We start from the raw sequence: 17,500 nt of genomic DNA, 5'->3' as shown, positions 1-17,500 counted from the left end.
GAAATTAAAGCAATAGGACGGTAGTTTGAGGGATTAGAGCGGTCACCCTCTTTAGGAACAGGCTGAATGTAGGCAAACGTCCAGCAAGGAAAGGTAGACGTTGACAGAGTTGAAAGAGTTTGACTAGGCAAGGTGCAAGCACGGAGGCGCATTTTCGGAGAACACACACACACACACACACACACACATACACACACCAGGTTTTTCCCCAGCTCTGTACTATTGAAGGGAGTCTCGCCATTGAGGAGGAAGGACTCAGGACCCGTGGGCGTGTACATGATGCCACAGTACCCCTCTGCGGCGCGCACACACACGTGGTAGTCCAGGTTGTTAAGGTGACCTGTCGGAAGAAGAGCCGCTGTAGTCTCCGTATTCTTCTGTCATTTGATATTTTCCTTTCTATACACTATCACTTAAATCACCAGTTCACTAACTTTTTTTTCTAACTATTCACCACCAGATAATAATTAATGGTCTTTGTCCTAACATTACACCATTAAACAGGAAATATTTTTTTTTTATAGCTGCTTGTTATCAAACGGGAATCATTTAAGCATTTATTTATTTTTTTTCCCCATTTATGCACCATTACTTAAATAACCTTTCTTTCAGACTTTCCTATCTACTCATCACCAAGCAGAAATTATCTACCATTTCCTTTTGTAAATGTGAGCCATCAAACATGAATTATATTTTTTTTTCTATCTTGTCCATCGCACATCATCCCTGATTCTCTTTTTTTTTTTTTTTATTTATTATTTTTTTTATTTATTTATTTATTTTTTTTTTTTTCGTTTCAGTTCTAGATCTAACGATCTTCGCCATTTACCTCACCTGTCCACACTTGGCGACCACAATCCCTCTCAGTCCCGTTCCAGCAAGAGTCATAATCCAGTTTACTGCCCCCGAAGTTGAAGCTGCTGATCGTCTCCCTCACCCCTACGTGATACTGCAGACAGCCTGTGGGTGCTGATGTGCGTGGTGGGATAGAAAATAAATAAATAATTGATTGCATCACCTTGCTGCACACATCACATGATATGAAAATAGGCTTCATGGTTAGTATTCTTGTGAAGAAGGGGGAGAATTAAAAGTTGATAACGTAGCCATGCAGTAAGATATATAAGATATGAGCTAAATATTTTGTGAGTGCACGTGAAAGACTATTTCTTTATTCATCATTGAACTTCATTTGCTTAATTCTCTTACGCTGCGCTTCTTGATTCTGCAGCTTAGTGAGTGCAGGAAACGGGTAAGCAAAGCAAAAATATTATCCATCGAGTCTATTTTGACACCCTTCACGCAGGCAGATAAAATAAAAATCAAGAACCTTCAAGACCTACCTAATAATGCAACATACGAACTCGATGTTAAAAAGATAAAGGTATCATACAAAACTACGTAAAAAATAAAATTATGATGGTATCATATAAGACGTGAAAAGTTATACAGATTTAGTGAGGGAAAAAATCTGATACTGATAGCCTGTTTTTCTCCTCAAGTTCTCAGTCACGTGGCAAGACTTTATGTTAGGATATGAAACCTGCCTCTCTCTAGGCAAGGAATGCACATGCTGCAATAAATCTAGTTATAATTCCACATGTTTCGATACAATTTTTTTTTTTTTTTTAACAGCGCTTTTATTATTGATTTTTCGTGTATTAACACCTTTTTTTTTTTCTTCTTTTTTTTGGGTACCATATTTCAATATAATTTCATAAAGGGTGGACTACAGGTCGTGGCACAATTGTTTACATTTCAAGGTAGACATTGATATATATATATATATATATATATATATATATATATATATATATATATATATATATATATATATATATATATATATATATATATATATATATATATATGTATATATGCAGATGAAGATCTTTTTCAAGTTCCACCGAGATCACACAACGATATAATCGTAAGTCTACGGAAAATGCTTGCCATATCATTCAAATCTACGGAGACTGTTTGCCTCACGCTATTATTATATTACGGCGACGAGTGTTTCTTAATTGTACTCTAGGTAAATTTTCATTCAACATTTGATCTCTTTACATGCCAAGAAATATTAGACTTTAATTGAAAAACACTAAGATCAGGTGAACAGCAATACCACTACATCTCTCTCTCTCTCTCTCTCTCTCTCTCTCTCTCTCTCTCTCTCTCTCTCTCTCTCTCTCTCTCTCTCTCTCTCTCTCTCTCTCTCTCTCTCTCTCTCTCTCTCTCTGATTCAGTTACATATTCCTTCCAGGGCATCACAGCTTAACCCCTTCCCTTTCAAACTCTAAGCAATAAAGTCAAATACAGTAATTTCCCTAGAGCAACAATCATCAAAGTGCACGTTGTCATCCATCAAACATAAAAGTGATGTAGTATTTAAAAACTTTATTTATTTTTTTTTTACTTACACATATTACCACTGTGTCAGGTCGAAAATAAAATTCATAACATCCAATTCTAAATCATTACTGATGGTTTTCATGTATGCTATTTAATTGCTTACCATAATAGATTTACATCGCTGGCTTTTTTTTTAATAAATTGGGGAGGTCGTTTAAGGGCGAAGAAGACCTCTGAAATACCGTTCTTCCTTCATCCAACATAATATGTATATATATATATATATATATATATATATATATATATATATATATATATATATATATATATATATATATATATATATATATATATATATATATATATATATATATATATATATATATATATATATATATATATATATATATATATATATATATATATATATATATATATATATATATATATATATATATATATATATATATATATATATATATATATATATATATATATATATATATATATATATATATATATATATATATATATATATATATATATATATATATATATATATATATATTCACTAACAGAATTACCCGGCATTGCCTGGGTAAAATTTGGCTCTCTCCTAAGCATAGTTTTTCAGTCGTTCGTTCACCAAAGCTATTAACCAAAGTTTATTTTATAATGAACTTAAACATACGTCCGTTTACTGTTGTGTATGTCCTGTGTCGGTAGCCATTAACCTGGCGCCACCATCAAGAATTGGGTTACGGTGATAGACTTGCCTGAATAATCTAACATTTTTTGGTTGGAAGTAGTTAAGACTTAGCCTACATCACTCCCCGGATCGAGGGAGCCCATACTACCAAAGTTTATTACAGTCAATTTATAAATATATGCTATGTTAACTTTTGTTCACGATTCATGATATCGGTGAATTGATGAAACCTATCTGAAAGGTGAATCCGTTGAAGACCTCTGCATCACAGAAAATTCGACCACATACTAAAGGAATCAGTAGGTTGATGGGATTCAAATCCAAGCTGACAATGAATGCTCAATTTATACCTCTCCCCACCATCAAAAATCCAAGCTGACAATGAATGTTTGGCGCCACCATCAATAATGGGTTACGGTATACCTGGCGCCACCATCAACAATTCGGTTACGGTGACAGATTTGCCTGAATAATGTAACGGTTTTGGGTTGGAAGTAGTTAAGACATAGCCTGTCACTGCGCGCAGATTAAGGCCCCCTACCAAATTTCATCACAATGATTTCAATGGTTTTTCCGTTAAAAGCGGACACAACCACACACAGATAGACAGACAGACAGTTTTTTTTATTATATATATATATATATATATATATATATATATATATATATATATATATATATATATATATATATATATATATATATATATATATATATATATATATATATATATATATATATATATATATATATAAGTATAAAGTATGAGAACCGGGAAGCAGGTCAATTCATTTTCTGAAGTGCCTTGGTATTCCTCTTTTGAAACGTCGTATCAAGAGGAAGTACAGGAATAGAAAGAGTTACATAGTTCACCAGTAAAATGGATGAAGCAGTGAAGATACTGGTTAATTCCTGCATGGTAAGATGGAAAAAATAGGGATGAGATTAAGTAATTTTGTGCAGTGAGGCTGTGGTAGGTGGGGAATCATTCGGTTAACTGTATATGAAATGCAACATTGCTGTCGTTAGTGAATCAAGACTTTGTGGAGACTAATCGATGAGACGAAAAGCTTTTGATTCCAGCTTAAACTGAGTGAGTTAAACCTTCCATTATGTGAGACCGGCACTCCATACGTGGATGGATAAGACCCTTGAATAAAGTAAGCAGATGGGAAGAGGAGGAGAATAGGCAGAGGTGACACAGAACCCGTGTTTTGACAAAAGAAGAGATGTAAAATTTCTGGTTGAGGTTTTTAGTGAATGACCGTCTAATTATGTTGACTCTAAAGGAGGAAGGTAGTTAAGTGTTACTGGAGAAAAGAAATAATTATTTTCTGGAAGATGTGTCGGATGAATAGCTGAAAGAATTCAGTATCTGAGGAATTGAACATTACGGGGTCTTTTGAAATAATAAAAAGATTAGAAATTAGTTAGTTCTGTGGCTTCTTTGCATGAACTCTTTCATTCCTACTGAGCTGTGTGTTTGGCGAATGACAAGAAATGCAGGATAGATCCATCAATGTAAGAATGGATAAGAAAAGAAGAGTAATCAAGATAATTTGTGAATAATGAGCTCTGTAGAACGGCACTTGTACTCATTTAGGAGAACAACATGGGCTGTTTACCATTGCAGTGATACAATGGTTAGAAAGGAATCTTGAAATAAAGGCACAAAGAAATGAGTAGATACCATATGAGTGAAACCCAGAAATTGAAAATTCTATGTCAGTCTCTATCGAAAGCTTGTGATGTTTGTAAGACAACAACAAGAGGGGAAGATCAAGATTCAGTAAAGAAAGCTGGAAGATCGTCATTGGATCGTCCTTTACGGGATCCATACTGACGATCAGAAAGAAACAAATAGGTGTTTCAGAATCTTCCCACAAAGGATAGACTCAAAAAAAAAAAAAAAAAGGAAGTCAAATCTATGGCTCGGTAGTTTTAAGGATTGGACCGGTCACCTTTATTTTATTAGGAACAGGCTAAATGTAGACAAACGTCTAGCAAGACGGAAAGGTGGCTATTGATCAGGGTTGAGAAAATCCTTGCCTTTATTTATTAAACACAACCCTCTGGTTTTTTGGGGTCTTATTATTTTTGGGGGGTTATTGTTTTTTGGGGGTTTTATATATTTTTTTTCTTTATTCTTCATATTTATATGTAAATTGGTTTAAATAAACAGTTAAAAAGTGATCTAGAGTGAAACAAAAGGTTTAAAGTATTATTTTTCATGTAGGAGGGGGACTGGCCAAGAGCAACAAAAATATAACAATAAAAAAAGGCCCACTGAGATGCCGGTCCCCTATCAGTCAAAAGCGGTCGTCAAAAATGAAAGGATGTCTTGAGACCTCTCTTGAAAGAGCTCAAGTCATAGGAAGGAAGAAATACAAAAGCAGGAAGGGAGTTCCAGAGGGATGAGTGATTGAGAATAATGGTTTAACTCTTGCATTAGAAAAGTGGACAGAATAAGGGTGAGAAAGAAGAAAGTCTTGTGCAGCGAGGCCGCAGGAGGAGAGCAGGCATGCATGCAGTTAGCAAGTTCAGAAGAGCAGTTGGCATGAAAATAGCGGTAGAAGAGACCAAGAGATGCAACATTGCAGCGATGAGAGATGCTGAAGACAGTCAGTTACTTAGAGGAGATAAGCTGATAAGATGAAATGCTTTTGATTCCACCCTGTCTAAAAGAGCGGTATGAGTGTAACCCCACCCCCGTACATGTCCATATATAGAGAGAGATAAGATCCCTGTACAGAGTTAACAGCTTGGGAGCTGAGAAAAACTGGCGGAGACGACTCAGAACACCTAACTTCATAGAAGCTGTTTTAGCTAGAGAAGAGATTATAAGTAAAGGACAGAGGATGTTCAGTGTAGAAGAGAACAGATGAGTGTCATTGGAGAAGAGGGGATAGTTGTCTGGAAGGTTTCGTCGAGATGATATATGGAGGAATTGAATTATTGACACATTGAACTATACTAAGTTTATTCTGCCCCAATCACAAATTTTAGAGAGATCAGAAGTAAGCCATTTTGTGGCTTCCCTGCGAGAACTGTTTATTTTCTGAAGGGTTAGACGTCTACGAAAAGACATGGAAAAGTCTATAGTGGTATCATCAGCGTAGGACTGGATAGGACAAGAAGTTTGGTTTAGATAATTGATGAATAATAGGAAGAGGGTGGGTGACAGGACAGAACCCTGAACACTGTCAATATATTTAGAAGAAGAACAGTGAGTGACCATCTACCACAACAGCAATAGAACGGTCAGAAAGGAAACCTGAGATGAAATTACACATTGAAGGATAGAAGACATAGGAGGGCAGTCTGGAAATCAAAGCTTTGTGCCTGACTCCATAATAAGTTTTTGATATGCCGAAGCCAACAACAAAAGTTTCACCAAAATCCCTAAAAGAGGATGACCAAGACTCAATAAGGAAAGCCAGAAGATCACCAATTAAGCGGTCTCGGCAGAACCCATACTGGCGATCAGATAGAAAGTTGCGAAGTTTAAGAATCTTCGTGTTGAGGATAGATTCAGAACATTAGATAGGTAGAAAAATTAAACCAATAGGACGATAGTTTAAGGGATTAGAACAGTCACCCTTTTTAGGAATAGGATGAATGTAGGCAAGCTTCAAGCAAGAAGGAAAGGTAGATCTTGATTGTTAGAGTTGAAAGAGTTTGACTAGGCAAGGTGCAAGCACGGAGGCAGAGTTTCGGAGAACACTAGGAGGGATCCCCATCAGGTCCATAAAGCTTCTGAGGGTTTAGGCCAGCGAGGGCATGGAAAACCTCATTGCGAAGGATTTTAATAGGTAACATGAAGTAGTTGAAGAGTGGAGAAGAGGGAGGAACAAGCCCTGAATATTCCAAGGTTTTTTTTAGAAAAGGTTTGAGCGAAGAGCTCAGCTTTAGGAATAGATGAGATGGCAGTGGTGCCATCAGATTGAAATAAAGGAGGGAAAGATGAAGAAGCAAAGTTACTGGAGATATTTTTGACCAAGTGCCAGAAGTCACGAAAGGAGTTAGATCTTGAAAGATTTTAACATTTTCTATCAATGAAGAACAGACACTTGTTGGGGTCATGCTGATACAGGTTGTTCCTGTTGAACAAAGCCTGTGTTAATTTGTAATGTACAGGAAATGAACAGGTCAGGCATGACTTCTTTTACGTTTGTTATGTATATGTACATATATAGACCTTATTTATCAATATGATATTGAACTAAATTTTGACATGTAAGATACTTAAAAAAAAATAAAATAAAAAAATAAAAAAAAAACTCTAAGGCTGATTTTTTTTTCTTTAGTGCTTTTTTTTTGGGGGGGGTGTTTGGGGTATTTTTTCTTTTTTTTTTTAATACCAACCCTGCTATTGATAGAAAAAGACAGATGAGCTTGACAAAGCAAGGAGTGAGCAAGGACCCACAGTTATATGTAGAGAACGATAGGAGGGACTCAATCATGGTCATGAGCCATCCATTGATAAAGGCCAAAGAGGGCATAGAAAATACCAGTACGAAAAATTTACATAACACGCTTAATATAGACAAAAGATGAGTTGAAGGAGGAAAAATCCCTAGATTATCCAATGTGGAATTTTTAGCAAAGATCTGAGAGAAGATTTCAAATTTAGAGATAGAAGCGATGATAGCGGAGTCATCAGGATGAAACAAAGGTGAACGGCGAAGAAATATTGTTGGCGATCTTTTTTGGCTAGATGCCATAAGTCACAAGAAGATGAACCAGCTAGGGTTTGACATTTTATTATTGATGAGAAAGATTTTGAGAATCTGGAAACCAGATCTGGCATAACTTGAAACAGAAATATAAAGGGGATGAGTTTCATGCAATAGAATGCTAATATACCATCCGTGAGCCTCCCTATCCTAGACAGCACGAAAGCTGAGTTTAACTAAGGTTTATAAATTTTTGGGTTAGAGAAAATGTATTATGTAAATATGCCTGCACACTAGACACAATCACTTCTGTAATGCGCCTTGCACAGAAAGACAAATCTTTGACATAGAAGCAATAGTCATTCCAGTGAAAATCAGAATAGTACCGTCTTAAGCCTTCCCACGTTGCAGACATGAATTGTCAGAAGCACATCTCCTTTGGTGAATCTAAAGTCGGTACTGAGAGAAATAGAACAGGATACTGAAATAAGACTGATTGTAGGAGTCGAACGGAGAGGACAGTTTGACAGAATAAGGTGAAGAGTTCAATACTAAGAAAAGGTCAAGAATGTTGAGTGCATTTCCAAGGCAATTAGGAATGCGGTGAGGGTGCTACATTAATTGTTCTAGGTCAGAGAAAACGGCAAAAGTGATGGTCTGTTCACCCGGTTGGTAAATGGAAGAAGACAGCCAACGCTGCTGGTGAACATTGAAATCTTCAAGTGTGCAGATGTTATCCAGGGGAAGGAAATGGGTGAGGATGTGTTCCAGTTTGGAAGTCAAACAGTAAAATACAGAGTCGAAAGAGTTAGGGAAAAGATATGCAGCACAGATAAATTTGGTGAAAAAGAGACAATGAAATCTTTGCTAAATAGTGAAAAACCTTGAAGACTCACGAAAGTGGGCACCAGAGCAGGTTACAGATATCGTTGAGCATATAGACGCTTTGGATTGGTCCATTTTGGATCCATTTTTCTCAAACGCCAATCAACTGTCTTTTGGATAACATCAACAAAAGGATTTGATATCACAGTATGCAATCTATCATACTCGTCCAATCATTTTACATTAGAGTCACTAAATAATGAGAAGAATACGAGTATAGGACCTTCCTCCCTCAACTCTGCTTCTACGTTAATATTTGAGCGTTGAGTAAAGACAATTTTTCTATGCAGTATCAGAAGTAAATTTTCATATATTGGAAAATTTTTCACTAACGAGTTATGGTGCAGCAGAAGCAAGAATGCTTGTCTAATGTGAGGTGCCGATCTGTCTTCTTTTGTTGAGAAGAAAAAAAAAATCCCTATCACCTGCCACTCGCGATAGGAAGTTTTCTTTCTTAATTTTTTCTCGTAAGTTAAGAGAGTCACCATCCTCATCCCTACAACCACTCATCACCCCTATCAAATATCCACCCAAGATTCTTACTCACACACGCATACACACACACACACACACACACACACACACACACACACACACACACACACACACACACACACACACACTAACATTGACAGATCCCTCAAAGTTAGATGAAGCCTCCGCCCATTACAACCGAAATACGAGATGTACACCTTTCTTGCTTTGACATAATATTGATTTGTTCCTTGAATTACAGCTCAGCAAGCGTGGATCATTTAATACAGTAATGATAACCAACATATGTGTCATTATTGTTATAATGCCCCAGTCATAATAGAAACAGCACAGGATATTGAGTGTTCGATAATTTTTGTTATTATTATTATTATTATTATTATTATTATTATTATTATTATTATTATTATTATTATTATTATTATTATTATTATTATTATTATTATTATTATTATTATTATTATTATTATTATTATTATTATCATTATTATTATTATTATTATTATTATTATTATTATTATTATTATTATTATTATCATTATCATTATTATTATTATTATTATTATTATTATTATTATTATTATTATTATTATTATTATTATTATTATTATTATTATCATTATTATTATTATTATCGTTATTATTATTGTTGTTTTTACTATTATTATCATTATTATTATTATTATTATTATTATTATTATTATTATTATTATTATTATTATTATTATTATTATTATCATTATTATTATTATAATCATTATTATTATTATTATTGTTTTTACTATTATCATCATTATTATTATTATTATTATTATTATTATTATTATTATTATTATTATTATTATTATTATTATTATTATTATTATTATTATTATTATTATTATTATTATTATCATTATTATTGTTATTATTATTATTATCATTATTATTATTGTTAACAGGAGGAGGAGGAGTAGTAGTAGTAGTAGTATATCAGTCGCATCAGTCATAACAATTATTATTATATATATTCATCTTTCATATATTTCATACCACATATGCCCAGGTGGTCAGCCTCAGTCTGTTTTTAACCTTTCTCCTCCCTATCGCGCTCTCAAGGGAATAATACACCTTCCTTCCCTATAGCCCTGTAAACACTTAGGGAAAACAACTGCATCGTCTTCCTGTCCAAAATAACCACCTCTTCCATTGGCTCCTTCACCACATTTCCAAGCATCTCATTGGTCATTTCTTCATCTCAGAGGTTGTATCCTGATCCGTTTCTCCTCACATAAATAGAGTCGTAGGCTTAGCTAGACCACCAGTTCACAGTCAGTCCGTTGAGAGAGTCAGTTCATATCAGTTCAGAGAGAGAGCACATCAGTATAGTCACGTCCGTAATCAATTGTGTCTCGGTATCACACGTTTACATCTTGTTTATCATTAAATCAAGAACTTTTATAACTTGTGTCTTTTAGTCGCACAAATCAACAATATCAAACCACTACCCACAGCCTCCACACTACCAACAAGTTATAAGAGTTCTTCTTGATTTAATAATGGACAGGATGTACATGGGTGATACCAAGACACAATTGATTACGGACGTGACTATACTGATGTGATCTCTCTCTGAACTGATATGAACTGACTCTCAACAGACTGACTGCGAACTGATGATCATTTTGAATTGATGATCATTTTGAATTGAGCGTTTGGACGTTGTCACTCTTGGGGATTCCCCGACCTGAGGCGCTGCCAAACCTTGTACTGGGCCAATTATCGGATTAGAGCTTATGTGTCACTGATAACATCGTTCCCCACACATCACCACCTCTCTCTCTCTCTCTCTCTCTCTCTCTCTCTCTCTCTCTCTCTCTCTCTCTCTCTCTCTCTCTCTCCATCGTGAATTTCGTTTAAATGTGATAAGTTTCTTTTTAGATATATTTCCCTTAAACTATGTTATATTTTTATTTTTTTATTTATTTTTTTCACAGCACCATCGAAGTAAAATTTAAGACGCCCTATTAGCCTCTTCTTCCAAAAAATACTTATTTACAGAGAAAATAGGCTCTTTTTCTCGGTTGTGGAGATGGCGAGAACGAGCGGTAGAGGTAGCTTCCATCCTGGCTGGCAGCGCAAGAGTAAGTGACCTTGTGGATTAACACGGTCAGTCTGACCATATGACCTCACTCGGTCACCCATGGAAAAGTGACAACGCTTGTAGGAAACGTTGTCAAGTATTGTGGTGTGTGCACAAAAAACAAAAAAAAAAACAATGCAAGTATCATTAAAAGAAAAAAAATATTTCGCTAACTTGCCTTTTTTAGAACATCACAATGTATATATACTACAACACCATTTAATTTTGAGGTAGGAAGCACCTGACATGAGGTGTGTCTTGGTGTAAGTGTGGCAGAGCCGCAGGTCAGGGAATCCCCGAAAGTGATAACGCCCAAATGCTCAAATCAAAATGGTCAGATCATAGCTACACGTACGATTCTATTTATATGAGGAGAAACAGATCAGAATACAACTCCGAGATGAAGAAATGACCAATGAGATGCTTGGAAATGTGGTGAAGGAGCCAATGGTAGAGGTGGTTATTTTGGCCAATGAGCAGGGAGGACAGGAAGGCGATGCAGGTGTCTTCCCTAAATGTTTACAGGGCTATAGGAAAGGAAGGTGTATTATTCCCTTGAGAGCGCAATAAGGAGGAGAAAGGTTAAAAATAGACTGAGGCTGACCACGGGCACCCATGGTAAGAAATATATGAAAGATAAAACACACAGCATGTGGAATGAAATATATGAATGATTTTTTTTTTTTTTTTATGTAGGAAGGATACTGGCCAAGGGCAACAAAAATCTAATAAAAAAAAATGCCCACTGAAATGCCAGTCACACAAAAGGGTCAAAGCAGTGGTCAAAAATTGGTGGATAAGTGTCTTGAAACCTCCCTCTTGAAGGAATTCAAGTCATAGGAAGGTGGAAATACAGAAGAAGGCAGGGAGTTCCAGAGTTTACCAGAGAAAGGGATGAATGATTGAGAATACTGGTTAACTCTTGCGTTAGAGAGGTGGACAGAATAGGGGTGAGAGAAAGAAGAAAGTCTTGTGCAGCGAGGCCGCGGAAGGAGGGGAGGCATGCAGTTAGCAAGATCAGAAGAGCAGTTGGCATGAAAATAACGGTAGAAGACAGCTAGATATGCAACATTGCGGCGGTGAGAAAGGGGCTGAAGACAGTCAGTAAGAGGAGAGAAGTTGATGAGACGAAAAGCTTTTGATTCCACCCTGTCTAGAAGAGCAGTATGAGTGGAACCCCCCCAGACATGTGAAGCATACTCCATACATGGACGGATAAGGCCCTTGTACAGAGTTAGCAGCTGGGGGGGTGAGAAAAACTGGCGGAGACGTATCAGAACACCTAACTTCATAGAAGCTGTTTTAGCTAGAGATGAGATGTGAAGTTTCCAGTTCAGATTATAAGTAAAGGACAGACCGAGGATGTTCAGTGTAGAAGAGGGGGACAGTTGAGTGTCATTGAAGAAGAGGGGATAGTTGTCTGGAAGATTGTGTCGAGTTGATAGATGGAGGAATTGAGTTTTTGAGGCATTGAACAATACCAAGTTTGCTCTGCCCCAATCAGAAATTTTAGAAAGATCAGAAGTCAGGCGTTCTGTGGCTTCCCTGCGTGATATGTTTACCTCCTGAAGGGTTGGACGTCTATGAAAAGACGTGGAAAAGTGCTGGGTGGTATCATCAGCATAGGAGTGGATAGGAAAAGAAGTTTGGTTTAGAAGATCATTAATGAATAATAAGAAGAGAGTGGGTGACAGGACAGAACCCTGAGGAACACCACTGTTAATAGATTTAGGAGAAGAACAGTGACCGTCTACCACAGCAGCAATAGAACGGTCAGAAAGGAAACTTGAGATGAAGTTACAGAGAGAAGGATAGAAACCGTAGGAGGGTAGTTTGGAAATCAAAGCTTTGTGCCAGACTCTATCAAAGGCTTTTGATATGTCCAAGGCAACAGCAAAAGTTTCACCAAAGTCTCTAAAAGAGGATGACCAAGACTCAGTAAGGAAAGCCAGAAGATCACCAGTAGAGCGGCCTTGACGGAACCCATACTGGCGATCAGATAGAAGGTTGTGAAGTGATAGATGTTTAAGAATCTTCCTGTTGAGGATAGATTCAAAAACTTTAGATAAGCAGGAAATTAAAGCAATAGGACGGTAGTTTGAGGGATTAGAGCGGTCACCCTTTTTAGGAACAGGTTGAATGTAGGCAAACTTCCAGCAAGAAGGAAAGGTAGATGTTGACAGACAGAGCTGAAAGAGTTTGACTAGGCAAGGTGCAAGCACGGAGGCACAGTTTCGGAGAACAATAGGAGGGACCCCCATCAGGTCTATAAGCCTTCCGAGGGTTTAGACCAGCGAGGGCATGGAAAACATCATTACGAAGAATTTTAATACGTGACATGAAATAGTCAGAGGGTGGAGGAGAGGGAGGAACAAGCCCAGAATCGTCCAAGGTAGCGTTTTTAGTAAAGGTTTGAGCAAAGAGTTCAGCTTTAGAAATAGATGTGATAGCAGTGGTGCCATCTGGTTGAAGTAGAGGAGGGAAAGAAGAAGAAGCAAAGTTATTGGAGATATTTTTGGCTAGATGCCAGAAATTACGAGGGGAGTTAGATCTTGAAAGGTTTTGACATTTTCTGTTAATGAAGGAGTTTTTGGCTAGTTGGAGAACAGACTTGGCATGGTTCCGGGCAGAAATATAAAGTGCATGAGATTCTGGTGATGGAAGGCTTAAGTACCTTTTGTGGGCCACCTCTCTATCATGTATAGCACGAGAACAAGCTGTGTTAAACCAAGGTTTAGAAGGTTTAGGACGAGAAAAAGAGTGAGGAATGTACGCCTCCATGCCAGACACTATCACCTCTGTTATGCGCTCAGCACACAAAGACGGGTCTCTGACACGGAAACAGTATTCTTTCCAAGGAAAATCAGCAAAATACCTCCTCAGGTCCCCCCAACTAGCAGAGGCAAAACGCCAGAGGCACCTTCGCTTAGGGGGATCCTGAGGAGGGATTGGAGTGATAGGACAAGATAAAGATATGAGATTATGATCGGAGGAGCCCAACGGAGAAGAAAGGATGACAGCATAAGCAGAAGGATTAGAGGTCAGGAAAAGGTCAAGAATGTTGGGCGTATCTCCAAGACGGTCAGGAATACGAGTAGGGTGTTGCACCAATTGCTCTAGGTCATGGAGGATAGCAAAGTTGTAGGCTAGTTCACCAGGATGGTCAGTGAAGGGAGAGGAAAGCCAAAGCTGGTGGTGAACATTGAAGTCTCCAAGAATGGAGATCTCTGCAAGAGGGAAGAGGGTCAGAATGTGCTCCACTTTGGAAGTTAAGTAGTCAAAGAATTTCTTATAGTCAGAGGAGTTAGGAGAGAGGTATACAGCACAGATAAATTTAGTATGAGAATGACTCTGTAGTCGTAGCCAGATGGTGGAAAACTCGGAAGATTCAAGAGCGTGGGCACGAGAGCAGGTTAAGTCATTGCGCACATAAACGCAGCATCCAGCTTTGGATCGAAAATGAGGATAGAGAAAGTAGGAGGGAACAGAAAAGGGGCTACTGTCAGTTGCCTCAGACACCTGAGTTTCAGTGAGGAAAAGAAGATGAGGTTTAGAAGAGGAGAGGTGGTGTTCTACAGATTGAAAATTAGATCTTAGACCGCGAATGTTGCAGAAGTTAATGAAGAAAAAGTTGAGGGGGGTGTCAAGACACTTAGGGTCGTCGACGGAAAGGCAGTCCGACCTGGGGACATTTATGGTCCCCTCCCCAGATGGGGACTCCGAGGCTGGTGTAGGAGTCGCCATGATTTTAAGATTTTTGAGTGAAGGGTGTGTGTGTTATTAGGTGCTTGTAGTTTTGTGTGGAGGAAGAGAGTTGTCTTTAGAGGGCAGGCTGTGACTACCCCCTTGTGTTGTGAGACACAAAGGGAAACGTTCAGTGAGGTCACAGCTGGGTTTAATGATAAGTTCACAGCACCCCCTGAACAGTGCTTTAGACCTCACTGGGAGTAATTATCGTTTCGGCAGTTGTCTACTGCCTCCTCTTGCTGAATATATGAATATATATATAATAATAATTGTTATGACTGATGCGACTAATGCAGTAGTACTAATAGTAGTAGTATCAGTAGTTGCAGTAGTAGCAGTAGTGGTAATAGTAGTAGTAGTAGTAGCAGTAGTAGTAGTAGTAGTAGTAGTAGTAGTAGTAGTAATAGTAGTAGTAGTAGTAGTAGTAGTAGTAGTAGTAGTAATTATTATTGTTGCTGTTGTTGTAGTTATTGTTGTTGTTGTTTTTGTTGTTGTTGTTGTTGCAGTAGTAATAGTAGTAGTAGTAGTAGTAGTAGTAGTAGTAGTAGTAGTAGTAGTAGTAGTAGTAGTAGTAGTAGTAGTAGCAGTAGTAGTAGTAGTATTTGTTGTTGTTGTTGTTGTTGTTGTTGATGTTGTTGGTGTTGATTTTTTATACACAAGAAAGGTAGACCAAGACCAAAAGGAAATTCTGGAAGTTTAATTTGAAAGGAAGAAGCAATAAAAATTTAGCGGTGCTTCGAAACTCCTCTCTTAAACAAGGACAAGTCTTGGTAAGGAGGATATACAGATTCAATTACCGAGTTTTATCCCAGTAAATGGGATAAATGGATGAAGGTACTGGTTACTTTTTGGATAAGGGTGGACAGAATAAAGGATGAGAGTGAGTAGAAAGTCTTATGCAACAAGATCTCGGGACAAGGGAAGGAAGTTGAGGGGAGCAGTCAGCAGTCACGAGTGAAACGAAAAACATCTGACTTTACCCTGTCAAGAAGAACTGAGTGCATCCGCCTCATCCATATGTAGGAGGCATGCTCCTTACAGGAGTACACAAGATTCAGAGTTTTATTGAAGGACAGACTAGGAATGTTTAGTGTAGAAAAAGAAAGGGAAAACTGTGTGTCATCGAAGAGTGAGTGGATAGTTCTCTGAAAAAAATTTTGTCGAATAGATAGATGGGGAATCGAGATTTTAAATCACTGAATGAAATAAGGTTTTTGTTCCATTCTGAAATTAAGGAAAGATAGTTCAGAGAACTATCCATCAGGTGTCTGGTGACGTCCTACCGTAAATTTTCTAATTCCTTCAATGTTAGACGTCTGGAAAATTACATGGATAAGTGGAGGATAAAGCAACCATCCTAAAGAGTGGGTAGTAGAGTGAATGAAATTAAGAGCATTGATCAATAACAAGAAAAAAAATGGGTGATAAGAAAAAAACAAGTGGAACGCTACTGTTAATAAAATTAGAGGAAAAAGAGAGGCTGTCTACCACTGATGTAATAGAACGGCTACAGAGGAAAGTTATGATAAAGCAGAGAGAGGGATAAAAATTGTAGTGGGTAAGCTTAAAAATCAAAAGTTTGTACTAGACTCTGTCAAAAGGTTTTCTTATGTCAAAACAACAGGAAAAGTTTCACTGGAACCCTTTGGTGAAGACGACAATCAATCAATGAGGAAAGTCAGAAGATTCCCTTTATTTATTTATTTTTTTTATGTAGGAAGGACACTGGCCAAGGGCAACAAAAATCTAATAAAAAAAATGCCCACTGAAATGCCAGTCCCATAAAAGGGTCAAAGCAGTGGTCAAAAATTGATGAATAAGTGTCTTGAAACCTCCCTCTTGAAGGAATTCAAGTCATAGGAAGGTGGAAATACAGAACCAGGCAGGGAGTTCCAGAGTTTACCAGAGATAGGGATGAATGATTGAGAATACTGGTTAACTCTTCCGTTAGAGAGGTGGACAGAATAGAGGTGAAAGAAAGAAGAAAGTCTTGTGTAGCGAGGCCGCAGAAGGAGGGGAGGCATGCAGTTAGCAAGATCAGAAGAGCAGTTAGCATGAAAATAGCGGTAGAACACAGCTAGATATGCAACATTGCGGCGGTGAGAGAGAGGCTGAAGACTGACTGTCTTCAGCCTCTCTCTCACCGCCGCAATGTTGCATATCTAGCTGTGTTCTACCGCTATTTTCATGCTAACTGCTCTTCTGATCTTGCTAACTGCATGCCTCCCCTCCTTCCGCGGACTCGCTACACAAGACTTTCTTCTTTCTTTCACCCCTATTCTGTCCACCTCTCTAACGGAAGAGTTAACCAGTATTCTCAATCATTAGGAGAGGAGAGGAGTTGATGAGACGAAAAGCTTTTGATTCCATCCTGTCTAGAAGAGCAGTATGAGTGGAACCCCCCAAGACATGTGAAGCATACTCCATACATGGACGGATAAGGCCGTTGTACAGAGTTAGCAGCTGGGGGGGTGAGAAAAACTGGCGGAGACGTCTCAGAACGCCTAACTTCAT

The 17,500-nt window shown here is 37.6% G+C and overlaps 1 protein-coding gene across 2 annotated transcripts in view; it reads right to left on the bottom strand.

Annotated features, from left to right (window-relative positions):
- The window catches only part of LOC135114497 (cubilin-like), a 32,403-nt gene that overhangs the window by 4,351 nt on the left and 10,552 nt on the right, over positions 1-17,500 (bottom strand). For both annotated transcript variants that reach the window (XM_064030393.1, XM_064030394.1), the window contains exons 10-11: positions 835-969; positions 198-340 (exon numbers count right to left, since the gene is read on the bottom strand). In XM_064030393.1, the coding sequence (XP_063886463.1) occupies positions 198-340; positions 835-969 (278 nt within the window). The remainder of the gene's footprint in view (positions 1-197; positions 341-834; positions 970-17,500) is intronic.

This window comes from Scylla paramamosain, chromosome 27 (genome assembly GCF_035594125.1).
Source record: "Scylla paramamosain isolate STU-SP2022 chromosome 27, ASM3559412v1, whole genome shotgun sequence".
Classification (NCBI taxonomy): Eukaryota; Metazoa; Arthropoda; class Malacostraca; order Decapoda; family Portunidae; genus Scylla; species Scylla paramamosain.
This window is presented reverse-complemented; position numbering and strand designations above follow the sequence as displayed.